General features: G+C 39.1%; 1 protein-coding gene across 7 annotated transcripts in view; it reads left to right on the top strand.

The window, feature by feature from the left end:
• Positions 1-12002, top strand: part of Atp9b (ATPase phospholipid transporting 9B (putative)) — a 449279-nt gene that overhangs the window by 382503 nt on the left and 54774 nt on the right. For 5 of the 7 annotated variants that reach the window (XM_023700057.1, XM_023700058.1, XM_023700059.1 and 2 more), the window contains exons 20-25: positions 4849-4947; positions 6477-6569; positions 8919-9063; positions 9386-9450; positions 10879-11034; positions 11247-11311. In XM_023700057.1, the coding sequence (XP_023555825.1) occupies positions 4849-4947; positions 6477-6569; positions 8919-9063; positions 9386-9450; positions 10879-11034; positions 11247-11311 (623 nt within the window). The remainder of the gene's footprint in view (positions 1-4848; positions 4948-6476; positions 6570-8918; positions 9064-9385; positions 9451-10878; positions 11035-11246; positions 11312-12002) is intronic. The other 2 variants (XM_004640201.1, XM_004640202.1) reach the window with 1 other exon arrangement.

Raw genomic sequence — 12002 nt, forward strand, 5'->3', positions numbered from 1 at the left:
AAGTAGTGCACTTTCTTTTATATGCATGATAGTTGTGTTGGACACAATTATGAACTTGCTACTGTATATAGAAACTAAGTGTGGTTTAAGCAAATATATATGTGTGTGTGTGTGTTTAAATTTTGAAAAGGATATAAAAATATTCATGTTCCATGTAAATGCTTACCAAAGGTGACCTCAGCAGAAAAGAACTTTAATAATCAAGTGGACAGGGTAGCCTGTTTTTGGAAGCAGTCAACCTTTTTCTTCAGCCACATCTGTGATTGTCCACTGGACTCATGAACAAGTGGCCATGGGAGTAAGGATGGAAGTTATACATGGGTTCAGCAACATGGACTTCCACTGATTAAGGCTCATCTAGTTATAACCACTGCTAAATGGCCAGTATGCTAGCAGCAGAGACCAGCTCTGAGTCCTTGATATGTCACTAGTCCCTCAGGCAGTCAGTCTGTGACTGGTGGCAAGATGATTATGTTGGACTACTACTGTCATGGAAAGGGCAGTGCTTTGTCCTTACTGGCATAGACACTTATTCCAGGTATGGATTTGCTTCCTTGAATGAAATGCCTCTGCTAAAACTACCATCTGTGAACTTACAGAATGCCTTACCTACACTTACAATATTCCACACAGCATTACCTATGACCAAAGAATGCATTTCATGGCCAAAGAAATGAGGTAACGAATGGGTTGATGCTCATAGAATTTATTGGTCTTACTATTCTCCTCATCATCCAGAAGAAGCTGGATTGATAGAAAGGTGGGTTGGCCTTTTGAAGATTTAGATACTACAGTGCTGGCTAGGTGGCAGTATCTTGTAAGGATGGGCCAAAGTTCTCTAGAAGGTTGCATATTCTTTGACTCATCTTCTGTTCTCTGGTGCTGTTTACCCCATAGGCAAGATCCATAGTCCAAGAATCAAGGGATAAAAATAGGGATGGTACCATTCAACATTACTTTTAGTTACCCACTAGAAAAAATTTTTACTGCTTGTTCCCACAACTTATGCTCTACTGGCCTAGAGTTCTTAGTTCCACAATGGGGAAGGCTTAGACCCGGAATTCTGTTTTAATTGGGAGCTACATCTTCTACCACTCATTTTGGGCTTTTCATGCTGCTGAGTACACAAGCTAAAAATGGATCTAGTATTGATGTGCTAACTGACCCAGACTACTAATGGGAAGTGGAACTTCCACAATGGAGGAAATTAATATATTTGGAATGCAAGAAATCTCCAAGGGTGCTTCCTAGTGTTGCCATCCTTATTAGTAATGTCAGTGGGAAACCACAACAAACCAATCCAGGCAGGAGAACAAATTACCCAGAACCTTCAGAAATAAAGGCATAGGTCATCAAAGAACCGAGACTTGCTGAGGTCATTGCTGAAAGCTAAGGGAATACAGAAAGGGTAGTAGAAGAAGGTAGTAATAAATAGCAGCTATGACTGTGTGACCAGTTATAAAAACAAGGGTTATAATTGTTTTTTTCTATTTTGTTGATATGCTTGTGTATATATGCTTTTTTCCTTTGTAATAAAAAGTTCATAGACTTAATGTCAGTTCTTAAGTACTGTTAAATCTATAGTGCTTAAGTTATGAAATGTTAGCATAACCAGCACTCAAAAAAAATTTTTCTTCTATTATGAGGGTATGGAAAGTAGTACACTTTCTTTTATATGCATGATAGTTGTGTTGGACACAATTATGAACTTGCTACTGTATATAGAAACTAAGTGTGGTTTAAGCAAATGATTAATTTCACAAGGAGAACATTGTGATAGGTAATTGTAATATCAACTTGAATAGTTAAGATATACCTAGTTATCAATAGAGCACAATTCTGAGTATGCCTGTGGATGGTTGACATGTAGGAGAAAAGACTTACCATGGATATAAGTGACCAATCAATAGGCTTGTAGCTAGGTGAGTTAATAAAGGAAAAAAGAAAGAAGTCTTCCGTTTTGCTTCTTCAGATAAGCTCCAGTCTTCACCCTTGCTTTTGGACATTTGTCTTCAGTCCCTTCAGATTTTTGATTCAGGCTCTTCAGCCTTCCAAAATAGAACATTCAGCTTTTTGATTCAGAGTTGCACCAGACTCTGCAATAAGCTCCTAGCCTCTGACATACAGAGAGCCTTTTGCATTCTTTCACCCTAGGCTCCTCAGGAAGCCATTGTAAACCTACTTTGTAAATATTTTATATGTCATTGAATATATATTTTATATTAAACCTAATCCTCTGTTGAATCCTGACTGATACGGGTGCATACAGACTCCACAAAAATTTAATGTATCAAGAAATGAAAAGAGGGCCTGCCGGTTAGTTCAGCTGTTTAATCACCTGCTTATGCAAATACAGTCAGGCACAGGATACCATAGTTCAATCCCCAGTTCCACGTACCTTACCAGACCCACCCTTAAGGCAGTCTGAGTCAGCCAAAAAAAAAACAAAAACAAAAAAAACTCAACTTTAAGGGGCCTGGGAGATAGCTCAGTAGAATAAGTGCTTGCCTGGCAAGTGCAAGGGACTGGGTTCAATCCCAGTTTTACCAAAAAAAAAAAAAAGTTAAAAAAAAAAAGAAATGGAAAACTTGTATAAATATTTTAATACTAAATTTATTGAGATACGAGTTACTGCTAGTTACTTTTGGCCTCTACAATTACAAGAGGTTCTCAAAGTGGTGGTCATCAACTTCCATACATTTACTAGTATGGCAAACTGTTGAAGTGAATATACATTTTGGGGGGGGCAGACTCTGTGTATTAGTTGTTTGCTAAACAATATAAGATTTTTGTATAAAAACTCAGGCTTATGTCTGTATACCATATATGATAGAACTCCAAAAACTCCTCTGAAGCTGAAGGATGAACTTTTACCAGATCTCAGATGCATTTCTTGAGTGACCCACAGATGGTGTGGCAATTGTTTTCCACTTTGTCAGAGTAATGTCTTATCCATTAGTTTCAGGAAAGGGAAATATAAAAATGTATGAAGTAAGCAGCACAGATCTTTAGACTGCAGAAGAACCACAGGTGTATTATACCTGAATAATTAGTATACCATATAACATTTTCTGTTCCTTGTTTCCGAAACATGCATCTTTCTATATGTTGCACAAGAAGTTTGGGGCCAAGAATGTAGCTCAGTGGCATAAGCACCTGCCTGGCAAACACAAGGCCCCAAGTTCAATCCCTGATACTGGAATGAATGAATAAATAAATAAATAAATAAATAAATAATATAAAATATAAATAAAAAGCTTTTTATGTATTAAGTGCCCTGATATTTTACTGCTATAGTCTAGGGATGTGTGCATATGTATGTTTAGGTGTATATCACAACATGTGACCATGGTAGCATAGAAGATGAAAGATTACTCAGAGATCACACTTGGCTCTGAACACCAAAAGGCCCAGAAGAGCTCATCCACAGATTCAAGTCAACACCAATCTGAAAAACCCTTGGTCTTTTATTTGTAACCCAAGGACATACGAACAAAAGATGTAGAAGAAAAACATTTGCACCATTTGTGTAAGAGTTTTAGTCGGGGCATAGGGTAGGAATGGTAAGGTTATCAAGTAGGAAACTTATCAGAGGGCAAGAAAAACACAATGGCCAGAGCAAACATCTCAGAGAATAACATTATTGATGCTGCTTGGCTTGTTGCTTGTGCAAATATACTGTAATCATTTACCATGCATTCTAGAAACCTGGGAACTATTGTTCAAAGGTCCTTCATCTTCACATTCATTTCAAGCACTCCTTTGGCCAGAGCTTCTCCGCATGTATATATGTATTAAGTAGCACTATTAATGTAAAAGTAGCACTATTTGACATTTTATTCTATATAAATGACTTTTGGCTTACCTATGGGCCATTTGCTCATTTGAACTTGAGTCATTTTCCACATGAAAACCAGCACATTGAAATAAAGGACATTATGTTTCTCCTGGCTCTGTGTGCTGCCTTTTCAAGCCTACATGAATGGAAGGCAGTGTAAATGTTGCCTTTTGCCATCTGCAGGGGTTGCATTAGATATAGTCCTATGCCTCCTGATCTCAGCTGCTACATCTGAACATCTCTTTGGTCTTACATGTTTTACTTAAGTGAGTACAAACCCAATCGAATTTACCTTTTAGTCACTTTTAGGCACATTGTATGATGTATACCCCAGTGTTTACAACCATCACTGCCATCTCTTTTCCAGACTTTTCGTCCTTCCAAACTGAAACTTCTCTTGTTTTCCAGCCCCTAAATAGTAATCCCAATTTTATTTTCTGGCTCTGTGAATTTATTTGACTTTGCTATGGATCTCAAGCAAGTAAGTTTTTAGCTGATTTCACTTAGTGTAATGTCCTCAGTGTCCTACATTATGTTAGAATATCCTTCCCTACTGGGTATGGTGGCACATGTCACATCCCAGCAATTTAGGAGACTAAGGCAAGGATCACACATTTTAAGCTTGCCGAGGCAATTTACTGACAGCAAAATTCTATCCCAAAATTTAAAAGGCTGGGGAGGTAGCTCACTGTGAAGGCTTCTCGATTCAATTTCCTGTCCCAACTGAAAAACAATTTTTTTTTCTATACTGGGAATCAAACTTAGGACCTTGTGCTTGCCAGGCAGGCACTTAAGCCACTGATCTATCTCCCTTTCCTTCTTTTTTAAGGTTGACTTAGCATCCTATTCTGTAGATGGCTACATTTTGTTGGTGCATTTATCTGTCCAAGGACACGTGGGTAGCTTCACCTAAATAATGAATATACAAATGCCAGTTTAAAAATGGACACCTTTAAGAACTGAAATTGTAATTGTATTAGTGAAGTTCACCACTTTAAATTATTTTGTAGATATGGATGCTAACAGGTGATAAACTTGAGACAGCTACTTGCATTGCCAAAAGTTCACATTTGGTGTCTAGGACACAAGACATTCACATTTTCAGACCAGTAAGTATGTTTCTAAATCACTTTGAATTTTTAATTTTTTTTTCACAGTTCAAATCTATTGTTATTATATGTGTCTTACTCAACTTATGTAAACACATATTAAAATACATAATATTAAAATGTGATCAAAAGTTGCTTTTTTGTAAATTTAAAATCATTTTAGTGTTGTACTACTAGTCTTATTACTATTTTTACATGAGTATATTCAATTTATAAAAGTGTATATTGGTTTAAAGTATATTTTTCTACTAGTTTCACACATTATATGTGGTCCAGAGGCTTTCTGAAACAAGCTGTAAATACTAAATGGAAATATGTTTTTAATTTGCTACTTTCAGATTAAATGCTCTTCCTTAATTAGCTCTTAAGAAAATTAATACAAATGATCTAGTTATGTCATTACTGTATATATTAGTCATACTGAATTTAATTCCAACAAAAAATAAAAGTTCCTTGGATCTTGATTGATGGTGTGCGAGCAGACATCTGTGTTTGTAGCTGTCTGAATGCAGTGTTTGCACCTATAGAAATGACTATTTGAGTGTCATTTACATGTAAATGTATTTTGTTTTGAAGCATCAGAATCACAAATTAGGCCCTGAAGACTACTATTTGCAATTAAATTATTAATGCTTCTGATAAAATTTCCGATCAATTTTTGTTGACTTTTCAGCATTATAGCACCACAAATTAAATTTTTCACAATAAAACCTACCTATTTAAAGATGAGTCTGAGATTTAATACGTGAAACTTTTATTTCTCCCCTACATCATTTCTTTTATGACCCATAAAGTCTCCACAGAAGGGATGTCAGAAACAGTATGTTTTCATTCTAAAATTAATGATATTTCAAGATGACTTTAATTTTATTCATTTAGATTGCTTGATCTTTTAGATGCTAAACCAAATTAAATAAGATAAATGTAAACCTGTGGCAGAGACAAACCGAAGCAATTTTATAAAAATAAAAATGCTTTTTATCAGTCTACATATTATGAAAAAAAGCTTTAAATAAAACCCTGATTTCAGATAAATCTGTCACCTGATGTGCGTAATGAGTAATTCAACTTCCTTAGACCCTGACTTTCTGATTTATGAAATGAATTCTCCAAAGCACTAATTAATCATACCCACCTGCTCTGTCATGTTAGTAAATTATTATCTCCTGGAAAGTACTAGAAAATTCTCAATAACTGTTTACAAACGTTAAGGGGATGTGTTTGTAATGTCAGTAGCTCCCATATTGTACGATTGTTAGTGTGTAGGTACCCTTTCATATGAATTTCAAGAATATGGTGCTCTCATTGCCATGTGTACTGTAAATTTCCTGCTTTTGTCACAAATCAGAAAACATACTCACCTGAATACTGCAGGAGAAATTGGAAAGAACCTTGCTATAAAACTTCATATGTGCCTTGGATTCTAGATACTATATTTGAACTATCTTATTGTGCTTCCTCAAATAATGTTTTGTCTGTACCTTAATTTAAAAGGCATTTTAATTTGTGATACTTTTTCTCTTCTAATGGAGGTAACTAGTCGGGGGGAGGCCCATTTGGAGCTGAATGCATTTAGAAGAAAGCATGATTGTGCACTGGTCATATCTGGTGACTCCCTGGAGGTAAGGCTTGTCACCAACTCTCCATATGTCTGTCTGTCTCTTAAGATAAGACTGATTGCTTTCCAAGTAGGTATCTGTCCATGTCAGTGGGCTAGGACTTCTTGAATGAAGCTTATTTAGCGAGCAGCCCTTCATGTCTGTGCTGTGTTGGGTGCTTTCAACTGAGATGGCAGTGGGATGCAACTACTAAGCAGTTAGACCATAGGATGTCCTGGCCAGGTGTGAATAATACTGTTCCATACTGTACAGAGGTCGATTGATTTCAGCCAATCCAGAGTGGTCTTAGGCCCCTGCTCATTGTTATCAGACCTATACTCCTTGCAGCCTCGGCTACAGGGCCCACAACTCTTGCTGTGAGTTCATTCAAACCAGTGTTTCCAAACACATAGGGCACACAAGTTCTTGTGTAGGAAGGAAAAAATGGCTTACTCTAGTCAGAGCCTATCTTCCTTTTATCTCCTAAGGTACCTCATACTGCAGAATCATTAACAGAACCACAGAAAATAAGGAGGGCCTTAGTTTTGGCTGTTGCCTAATCCTGAGCAGGAAGGTCCAAAGTGGCTTCTTTCCTAATTTTATGCTCGGCTGTGGTCCTGGGGTGTGTGACTATCTCCACACAGCTTTTTACAGAGCTCTCAACCTAGTCATCTCACACCTTATATGTCTCTTGCTTCCTCAAAGCAGTGCACCTTTTGGCTTGTACTACATCATAGCTGTTGGATGGCAAACATCACTCTCCCTCACCCACCTGGAGCAGAGCGGAATACTTATTCGTTAGCCATCACCACTTTGGAGAGTATGTGGGACTCTGTAGGATCAGTCTCTCCATAGCACCACAGGAAGTGGCTCCACAGGTTCCTTGTTCTCTCTCTCAGATAAGGACATTTTCCTGTATCATCCTTTTCGGTTGATATTACTTGTGCTTAGTTCATGCCTGATTTTCAGGATGTGACAGTTACACAGGTTAAGTAACTGTCCTACTGTGGCTCCCTATTTTCTTCCCTCAAGCCACACTGACACTGCCTTGGGCCTCATATTTTGGCATTTGTTGTCACATCTGCAAATATCAGTATTTGTAGAGCTATAATTTGTTTCTTTTCAGCTTTTAACAATGGCATTTTTATTTTTGCTATGCAAGATGAGGGCTTCATTTTCTGTCCCTGCTGTTGTCTTCTCAATATAGTTCAATCTTAATTTTTGGTTGGATCAGTGTTCAGTGATAAGTATGTGGCATTTATTTTACTTCTATTCTTATATGTTCAAAAAAGATTGAGATGACTAACAAAAGATTTGTATGCTGTATGAGAATAAGAATTGTATAAATGAGGAAGATTAAAGCAAAGGAAAAAATGAGGAAAGAAAACTGAAGTAGTCATGTTGTATGAGAATGAGTTCTGGGAAGTCCCAAGGGGTCTCTTAAATGTGGTGTGGGCTTCATTGACCCCTGAGAGCGGAAGTAGAGGCCCCGTTTAAACAGACTACCATAAGCACCTCAAGCACCAGCACCAGTGTAGCACCACCTAGATTGCTACTGGACAGGGAAATTTCACATCTTCCCTTGTAAAGCACATATGCTGTGTGCTATACGTTAGGTACTGTTGGAATGGAGCCAGCAACTGGGAAAAGTAAACACTTTCCTATTATTGGTGGTATTTTATACCATATGGTCTGAGAACGTAAATTTCCAATGCCTACTCTTCATGTTTAGGGATAATTCTAGTTATTGGCAGAATGAGCAGACTCCATGCCCTTTGGCCAGGGCTTTGGAAGTTTAACTTTCTCAACCAAGGAAGGGAATTGGCTTCTTGACAAGGACCTTGTGTATTTAAAATCTCATATCAAAACAAGTGTTTATTGGCCACTTGCTAGGAAGAAATCATCTTAAGAACAAATCTTAAGAGGAAGGCTTCCTGGAGTGGCCTAAACACTTGTCTCAGAAGACATGGATCTTTTTATTCACATCAGGCAGGCTGCTCTCCTGCGCTGTAACCACTGACTCTGGGTCTGGCCTCTGTCGACACTCCCTTGTCATGCACTGCCCTTGGCAGAAGCCTCTAGTTCTGAGGCTAATGTGCTATTTCCCACCAGGGCCTTTATGCCCTGGTCTTTTCCTTCCTTTTTCCTCTTCCTTCTACAAGGTTGAGAATCTTGTGTCCCCCAGATCCTGGGACATGGTCAGTCACAAGGTATAGAGAGTGTAGTCAGAGGCAAGACACAAGAAATAAAAATACACCACTCATACATGACATAAGCCACTGACTTTCCCCACACTTTTGCCTGGTCCCTACTTATTGAGCCCAGAACAGTATGGGTGGTGCAGGTGGGTTCACATGTTGCTCTGACTTTTAGGTCTGTCTAAAGTACTACGAGCACGAGTTTGTGGAGCTGGCCTGCCAGTGTCCTGCAGTGGTGTGCTGCCGCTGCTCACCTACCCAGAAGGCCCACATCGTGACACTGCTGCGACAGCACACTGGGAAGCGCACCTGTGCAATTGGTGAGACTCCCTAGGGTGGGGAAGTGCTACACCCTGATCCAGCTGTTGGCATATGAGAGTGTCACGTCCCTATTAGCAGATCAGTTTCTTGACTGTATAGGCAGAAAAGTTCCATCTCTAAAGCTAGGTTGCTTTTTTTTTTGGCAGAACTGGGGATTGAACTCAGGCCCTTGCGTTTTCCAGGGAAGCGCTTATTCCACTGAGCCATCTCCCTGGCCCCTAGGTTGCTTTTTATTTGTATTACTGAGAACTTTTTAAACTGTCCTATTGGGGATGGGTACTGGATAGGTGTTTCATTTAATTTCTTGTATGTGTTCCTTAGGTGATGGAGGAAATGATGTGAGCATGATTCAGGCAGCAGACTGTGGGATTGGGATTGAAGGAAAGGTAGGTTTGTCATTTTGTGTCACATCATCAACACAGAGTGCACATTTAGTCAGCACATGGTCATTGTATAGTCAACATGGCATAAGCACACAGCACATGCTTGGTCAACACCTCCTGTACTTGGCTATCACATATTCAGTCAACACATTGCCATCAACAGATGTTGAATCTACATCTCTTCAGCATATATTTGGTGGGCTCATAATGTAACAGCCTGGTCTGTTAAGATCTGAGCCACCACATAAATAGATGATAGATTGATAGATAGATAGATAGACAGACAGACAGACAGACAGACAGACAGACAGACAGACCGACCGACCGACCGACCGACCGACCGACCAACCGACCAACCAGCATCTCTCCCTTTTGTCTTTCCTAGTGTGGCTGATGCCCATCTATGAAATGCAAGTTAACACCAAGCACATTAGTCCCATAACCCCTGGATGTCTTCCTTGTTCTTAAGAGTAGCCTGAGGAACCTATTCTCTTGGATCATAAGGTGGGGATGTTCCTTATGACCAGTGACCAAGTATAGGATGTGTTGAACAAGTATGTGCTATATGCTTATGCCATATTGACTATACACTGACCATCTGCTGGCTAAATGTGCTTAGGATTTACTAGAGTGTCTCAGATCTCCTTACACTTTTCTTGGCCTTCCATGGGTCTTCAGCTTCTTTTTTCTGCTTTATCTGTCAAGTGTTTATTCCACTTAGGTGTTTCTGTCTCCTGGCCAACCAAACTATGGTTGAGGTTTATCTTTGGGTCAACCTTAATTGCTCTCCTTATAATCATCTAAATTATAGTCACCTAAATAGTTACATAACCCAGCAAGGCCTATAAAATTGTTCAGCTTCAGTTTGGCTGCTGTTTTTTGCGGTACCAGGGATTGAACGAGGGACCCTGCGCTTGCCAGGCAAGTGTTTATCCTACTGAGCTATCTCCCTGACCCTTGGCTGCTTTTTTAACTGCTTTATTTTTAGTATTTTACAGCAACTTTGTTAAATAGGAGGTAGATGATTTTTTATTTTTTTAATGTGAGATAACTGAGGTTTGAAGGATTGTCTTGAAGAGGCCCCAGATCATAAGGTTGAGGGTGGACGTGTTCCTTATGACCAGTGGCGTCCTCCATCTTTTTTATATTTCTGTGCTCCCACTAAACTGCTGAAATTGAATTCTTCTTAAGTACTCAGAAGCAAACTCTTGATGTCCACTTGGAGGTGCCTTTGGGCAGGTGTGCAGGCACTTTAAGGGACACTCAGCCATGCCACAATGTCACTGCAGATGTCATATGAAGCTTCCTAATTCATACAGAAAATGCTGCAGGCTCTTTTTAATTTAGGCTGAGTTCGAAAAATTGGCTCTTGGAGTAAGTGGTTCACAGTGTGCAGTGTTTTGCAGAGGTACTTTTGTGTTTCTGCTTCAGGAGGGAAAGCAGGCCTCATTGGCAGCGGACTTTTCCATCACACAGTTCAGACACATCGGCAGGCTGCTCATGGTGCACGGGCGGAACAGTTATAAGAGGTCTGCAGCTCTTGGCCAGTTTGTCATGCACCGGGGTCTCATTATCTCCACAATGCAGGTATTTAAGTCCCTTGTGCCTAGAGTACCATCAGAGGATAATGGAATTACAAAAAGCCTGTTAGTGTCATGGGAGACTGGCCACTCAGCTTTGTTGAGTGTCATATTTTTATTAGATGTTAATAATAAGACCCTTGGAGAAGCTGCAGGCAAATGATATAAATGTGACTAATGGTGGTGGTGTTTCTAATTTATACTGTTGTATCTTTTTAGGCTGTGTTTTCTTCAGTCTTCTATTTTGCATCTGTCCCTCTATACCAGGGATTCCTCATGGTGGGGTAAGTGCAGTTCAGCTTTCAGGCACCTTTTAACATCACACAGGGAGAATTTTTATTTTGAAAAATATATGTGGTATATAGAGTAATATTCTCAGTAACTCCTTACAGATTGTTCTGTGAAGTTTTTCATTAGATTTTGTTTTCATGGGGAAATGTAATTTGTGTCAGGAACTAAGTTGAATCTTAGATTTTGCAATAGGGCTCTGTCGTAAAATGAGGGGAAGAAGGGCCAAGGGGTCAGCACATAGAGTCGTCATCACCATCAGCAGGGGAGAGTGAGCAGGCAGCAGCTGCTCCTCAAGTTTACTCCCTTGCTGTGGGAACCTACGTTATCACAACCAGACATCAGCCAACAAACAAAAGGAAGACAGTGCCAGGATGTCTCCTGAAGTTTCATTACCTATTCCAAACGACTTACTAGATTCTGTCTTTGGCAGCAGTGAGGGTTCACACTGAAAGCCACTCATATACCTTTTACTAGTACACCAAAAGCATGGCATCTGAGTTAGAATTCTTTTTTTTTGCAGTGAAAAAAATATTAAATATATTTTTTAACTAATTTTATTGAGAAACAAATACAAACAAATAGTAATCAGTTTCAAAATTGATTACTAGGACAGTTTCAATAATTAGTACATTGCATATTGTTGTCTTCATTGTGGTTATTCATAGTACAACATGCAGACATGAT

Source organism: Octodon degus, unplaced genomic scaffold (genome assembly GCF_000260255.1).
Source record: "Octodon degus isolate 3935 unplaced genomic scaffold, OctDeg1.0 scaffold00120, whole genome shotgun sequence".
In the NCBI taxonomy this organism is placed as follows: Eukaryota; Metazoa; Chordata; class Mammalia; order Rodentia; family Octodontidae; genus Octodon; species Octodon degus.